The sequence below is a fragment of the Nelumbo lutea genome, chromosome 6, assembly GCF_056320005.1.
Source record: "Nelumbo lutea isolate HS-2025 chromosome 6, American lotus-T2T, whole genome shotgun sequence".
Classification (NCBI taxonomy): domain Eukaryota; kingdom Viridiplantae; phylum Streptophyta; class Magnoliopsida; order Proteales; family Nelumbonaceae; genus Nelumbo; species Nelumbo lutea.
This window is the reverse complement of record NC_142689.1, coordinates 2,982,310-2,988,437: the sequence shown is the minus strand read 5'-3', so window position 1 is coordinate 2,988,437 and position 6,128 is coordinate 2,982,310. Positions and strand designations below refer to the sequence as shown.

General features: G+C 38.8%; 1 protein-coding gene across 1 annotated transcript; it reads left to right on the top strand.

Moving 5' to 3' along the window:
- Nucleotides 1-4,393: 4,393 nt before the first annotated feature.
- Nucleotides 4,394-5,093, top strand: LOC148846845 (uncharacterized). Its single transcript, XM_088949002.1, has one exon. The coding sequence runs from the start codon at nucleotides 4,535-4,537 to the stop codon at nucleotides 4,907-4,909; it is 375 nt and encodes a 124-aa protein (XP_088805128.1). The 5' UTR covers nucleotides 4,394-4,534; the 3' UTR covers nucleotides 4,910-5,093.
- The last annotated feature ends 1,035 nt before the right edge of the window (nucleotides 5,094-6,128 follow it).

Below are 6,128 nucleotides of genomic sequence, written 5' to 3'. Positions count from 1 at the left end.
GATTCACATTTTTCACTTCATTATATAGTTCATGCACCAAAATTTGTCTTTGATTAGATTTTTTTTTTCACTTCTTCCATCTAAAAACATCAAGACAACTGCCAGCAATCTATCCCCATTCTAACACAGACAACCAAATTTAGCTATGTGCAGGCTCAATGGGTGCAAATGGGGTCGGGTTAACCCAAGCCCAACCAGAAAAAAAAGTTGGGTTGAGCCATTGGGCAACCTGAACCTAACCCAACATATCTTTAACAAGAAAAGTGTGTTTATTGAAGCATTATATTCTTAAGTATTATTGTTCCACGAGCATGATCGTCCAGTGATATCTTTGGAGCCATTAAGGCCCCGTTCACTTTTTGGTAAGTTACTTATCTAGGTAAATGCACTTACCCAGGTAAGTGTATTTACCCATGTTCTTTTATTTTTTATGTAAATAAGGTAATGACCATTTTAGCCATAAAAATTAATTATTAAAAGGGGTATTTTTGTCCCATTCAAGTGTTGGCAACTTTCCCCCTAGGCGGGAAAGTTATTTAACCACCTAGAGATGAGTATCACTTACCTAGGAAAATAAACTTTCACTGGTTCCCACATAAATCTAAAAAAAGAACATGAGATTCTTGGTTAATGGGAACCAAAATCTCATTGACCAACTTTACCCCCTCAAAATCCAAAAAAAAGGAATGCCCCCTAAATGGTGATATTATAATTTGGTTTTGATACTATTGCAATGTTTTATTGTTGGGAGTGGATATGCTTTTCACAATGAAATGATTGAAACCATTAAATAGAAGGGATTGGGAAACAAGACAACTGATACCATATAATTGGGATAAGGCCAAGGTTCAAAATATTGATACACCCAATATGTCGATAGGGGCATATTGGGAAAATCGATACCTTTTTTTTTTACATTTTTTTTCTAAACCAGTTCAAGGGAGCTGGTTTAGAGCTCCTCCAGCCCCTAAACCGGTCAGACCCCCGATACACTCACTGTAGGGGTGTGTCGGAGACGTCCCAAAATGATACGTATTGGCCAATACGGGCCGATACATGTCAATAATTTGAACCTTGGATAAGGCATATGGATGGATGATGATTACTTAGAACATAGTTTTGAGTTTCAACTCTCGCACATAATATACTACTAGACTTACCAGTTTCCCAAGAAGGAAAGTAAAAGCTTATATCATGAATATGCATGAATTAATTTAAAGGAGGGCTTCTTAAGTTTTGCATGTATAATGTGCTTTGGCCCGTCTAGTTTGCATGACTAGGGGTTTAGAATCGAAATTTGAATAGATTATTCCGATTCAAACTATTTGGTTGGGCCGAATCTTATTCCTATTTTTGCTGAAATGGCATTATCCCATTTGAGAAAATGGTCATTCCTTACCCTTCCCTTACAAAGAAAACCTCATTCTTGCTTATTTTAATTTTCATTTCATTCCTATCTGAATCAAACAAACTATAGGAATAGACCATTCTAATTTCAATTAGAGTTACAAACCATATGGACCTTTAAATTCTTAGTGTCGGTTGGGAGGGATTCTTCATTTCTTGTGTTTCAATATGTACTCCACATGAAAAATGCAGAAGCTATGTTCTGTAAAAATCCGGAACACAGACGTGTGTTTTGAATGCCATTTTTATGGCTATGGAGTGAAGTTACTCCAAAGTAGCATATCCAGAACAGGCATGCTCAACAACCGCTGCTTTTCAGTAGGAGTTCAAATCAGCCCCCTACAAAATTGCCCCCCACAATGTCCCATAGCATATCCCCACCGTGTATTGAGAACATCTCCCGATGATATACCAGAAATGATGATGTCTTCACCGGGAGATGTTACCAATACACAGCAGGGATGTATTGTGGAACGTTGTAGGGGGAAATCTTGTGGGTGGCAGATTTGATCTCTTTCGATAGTGGCTCAATCAGTAGAAGCCCTCTTAAGTGGGCTCTTTGGCTATATTTGTTTGTGGTATAAACTCCAGACATGTGTTATATTGCACTCTGGTTAGATTTGACAAGTATTTGGTAGCGATGTTAACGTACAAATATAAAACTCCGTTCATTTAGCATCTGTTTGGGATTAATGCCGTTGCTCCAGAAAACACGATACATCAACATCATGTCTGAAAAAATAGTGCTCCGAGAAATGCCTATTTGTTTGGAACCATTTTTTATAAAAAAACAATGTTCCAAGTCACACCTTGGAAATCGAAAAGGCATGGTTTGGAGCAATGTTGAATTTGGAATTTTCTCATATTGCAACTTGTTGCTGCCAATGAGAACATGACGTGGCAGTGACATGGACTTCCTATAATGGGTACCAATGCTGAAAAACATACATGGAGCACTGGTACCAAATAGAAAGTGTTGTTGATGCTCCAATAAAAGTCTTACCTGGCATCAATGTTTCCAAACAGATAAAAAAACACCGTTTTCAGAGAAAACGGTGCTTCCAACCCACACATCAGCAGCACCGTTTTCTTATCTGAAGTATCGATGCCAAACATATACTTAAGTTTTTACATGAAATGTTAAACACTGATTTTTTATGTAAATTTTTTACCTTCATAATCCATTTGTCCCCATTTACACTCCTAAACTGGATCATGACTAGGGGAGTCCACGGTTCGATTAACCAAACCATGGACATTTTTTACAAACCGAACCGGTCCTACCGGTTTTTTAATTTCTCCAAACCAAAACCGAACTGGTCCTACCAGTTTTTTAATTCCTCCAAACCAAAACCGAGCCGGTACCACTGGTTAAGCAGTATGCTGGTTTCATTTTTTGACCAGTTCAGTTTTTTGATTTTTTATATTCATAATACATATTATATAAATATATGTATAATACTATATTATAAATAATAAATGATATAATATATTATAAATATTATAAAAACATATAATATATTTATAAATAGATTATTATAAATACAATATATATAATACATATATATTTATATATAATATATAGAAAATATGTGACATATATTTAAAATATACATATATATATTTATATATCGATCGGTTCGATTAACCATCAGTTTTTTTAGAGTAACCAAAAACCAAATCAGTTCTTCGATTTTTTAAAAATACCAAACCAAAATTAAACCAATTGATTTAATTAACCGCATTTTCCAATTCAGTTTTCTCGATTCGATTTGATTTTTCGGTTTTTCATGGACACCCATGACTATATTCCATAGTGTAGAATGGCATTTACACCGCAAGCAATTGCAGTTTTAGAATTCTCAATTTATTATCGACTTGAGTTTTCTTTCTTTGGTTGTATTTAATTACTGTTGGGGTTGTATTTTAGTCCACGTTATGTGAACCCATGGGTTCACAGGATGTGTGAACCCGCCAACCAGAAATGGCCACGTCGTCGGGGCGAGTAGAAGGCAACATTAACGGCACTTTGGCCAAAATCAGAGTTTGCTTGCCTCATTTCGAACTCTCTCCCTCCATGTTTTTCATTTGCCTCCACCGAACTTAGCACAGCAGCATCCACCGGCGTCTGTAAATATGTAAGCCACTGACTGCGAGAGGGATATCATCCGGCGTCCGTTTTCAGGCCTTTCTTCTTTTTCTTCTTCTTCTTCCAATTATCTTTTTCCTCTTCTTATTGCAAAATTAATGTTGTTTTTTCCTTTCTATTTTCAACAAGTTGAAAAACCGCAGCTCACACCGGCTCCTGTTTCACTGAACGAAGAAGAAGAAGGGCTTGAAAACGGACGCCGGACGTCGAATGATATCCATCTCATTGCCGGTAGCTTTCGCATTTACGAACGCCGGTATGAAGTGAGGATGCCGGTGAATGCTTCTGTGGTAGGACCGGTGGAGGAGAACGAAAAAGTGGAGGGAGGGAGTTCGAAATGAGGACAGGCGAACTCTGAATTTTTTTTGTCTTTTTGTATTACCTGTTACTCGCCCGATGACATGGCCGTTTCTGGTTGGCGGGTTTACTCATCCCGTGAACCCACGGTGCGAGCACGAACTTGGCCTGTCTGAAAGCTGATCAACGACCTGTCTCCGTCCAATCCACACGCTTCTGTGTCACAGTATATTGTTTCAAGGGTATAGATTTCGGAGAAAGATCTGCTACGTCCGTTGGTGGGCTAAAGCCGTGAATCACAGCTGTTAGAGTTGAATGTGGGGCCCAAAATACATCCAAAGGCCGTGATTTCAGGTTTTAGCCCAAGGCTATGTCATCGGGCGTAGCTGATAATTTGAAAGGGATTTTCAAAGCGGGAAATATGCTGACGTGGTAGACCCAGAGAACCGATAACCTTATCTATGAAAACCGGGCGGAGAAAAAGCCACGTGGGACGAGCGTGATGAAATGGCAGCTAAGATCTCAAATTTCCACCTCTAATCAGAATCCTTCTATCCACTAAGGACTTTGCTTCCTCCCATCCTCTCAAAACAGAGTAACACTCGCTACAAGCCTACAACAGTTTTTCCTACATCGAAGCCTCCTCCCTGTAAAATTGCAGAACAGAGACAGAAAACAGAGATGGCATCCACATCCGCGGTTTCGATGGCGATGTCATTGACTTCTGCAAGCCACAAGAGGGTATCCATTGGTTCTGAGGCCTTCTTGAAGCCGTTGCCAGTGAGGCCATCAAAGGCCATGGCGACCACAACTTCAAGAGCCGGGTCCAAGCTTCAAGTCCGAGCGTCGCTGAAGGAGAAGGCTGTGACGGGATTGACAGCTGCCGCACTGACCGCTTCGATGGTGATCCCAGAGGTGGCCGAGGCTGCTGGATCTGGAATCACCCCATCTCTCAAGAACTTCTTACTCAGCATTGTTGCCGGTGGAGTTGTGCTTAGCGTTATAGTTGGCGCTGTCATTAGCGTCGCCAACTTCGACCCCGTCAAGCGGAGCTAAAAATTTAATCGAGAAAAACAGAGGAGCAAAGTGCGAGATTGTGAATTGCTGGTTCGTTTTTTTTTCTATCTACATTCTTCTTGCACTGCAAGTTTAAGTAAAATCTCTGTATCTTCATCTTTTGTTGATGTTGGTAAAATATGTACTTTTCTAATTTGATGGTTAAAAGACATGATTTCAATAACCCATATCTCCAAATATCCAGAGAGACAGAAGGATCGAATTTTATCTATGAGTATCCTTTCCTGCGATTATTTATATTATTTATTTATCGGCATTGAGATCAAATCAGCCCCTCAGCCCCAGACGTTGAGGGGGTAATCTTGTTGGGGGCTGAGAAGGTAGGCTTTTTTATCGGTAGTTTTTTAAGGTTTTACTTTTTTTTGGAAACCGATTCAGAGGGATCGGTTTAACGCCCAATAACCAATGAATCAGTGGCTGACCCGATACAATCCCTGGGGCGTATCAGGAGGTTATCAGCACGATACATATCGATACTCCACCTCCTATAAGTTTCCACATGAGCTAGATTTGGAGAATAGAGCATTTTGCCATTTCATTTGTGTACATATATAATAAGGCATTACATGAATATGATTATTAGCCTATTAGGAATATTGAGAATGGAAATTAATGGGAAAGAAAGGCAAACACTTCAGCATCTTGCTTTCTGAATGTGTTATGCAAATACAACACAATTAGCAAATGCGGATAAATGAGAGTTATCATCATTAGAGTTAAAAAGATTTCATTAGACATAAGAAAAACTTGAGAAATGGTTATGAGAAAGGAAAAGAAAAGGAACTACATTCAAGCATTGAGGTGAGAGGTCTCTGGGCCTCCGCGTAATATATAGACGAGTTGTTATTGAATCCAGATTTACTACTCACTTATCCTAGTTACTCACTTTTTATCTGCCTGAATTGCAACCACACATCTTTCATTTCATAATAGGAAAAGTGAACAAGAAACCCGTTTTGTTGTTATTCAGCCATGAATCCGGAAATGCCAACCTTACAACTTCTTTGCTTTTCATAAAATAGCACCAGTTCTTTAGGTAAATATGTTTCTTCTCAAAAAAAAAAAAAAAAAAAGAAATCACGTGAGCATTGAGAGTATTGCCTACTTTATTTGGTAGTAAATTCAGAACCATGTAATAAGAAGGGACCGACTACCGAGGAGAGAGTACACTTAATTACAACTAATCAACCTGTGTGAT

What these genes read in the sequence shown, in the direction of transcription:
- LOC148846845 (XM_088949002.1), top strand. Translation starts at nt 4,535, where the DNA reads ATGGCATCCACATCCGCGGTTTCGATGGCGATGTCATTGACTTCTGCA.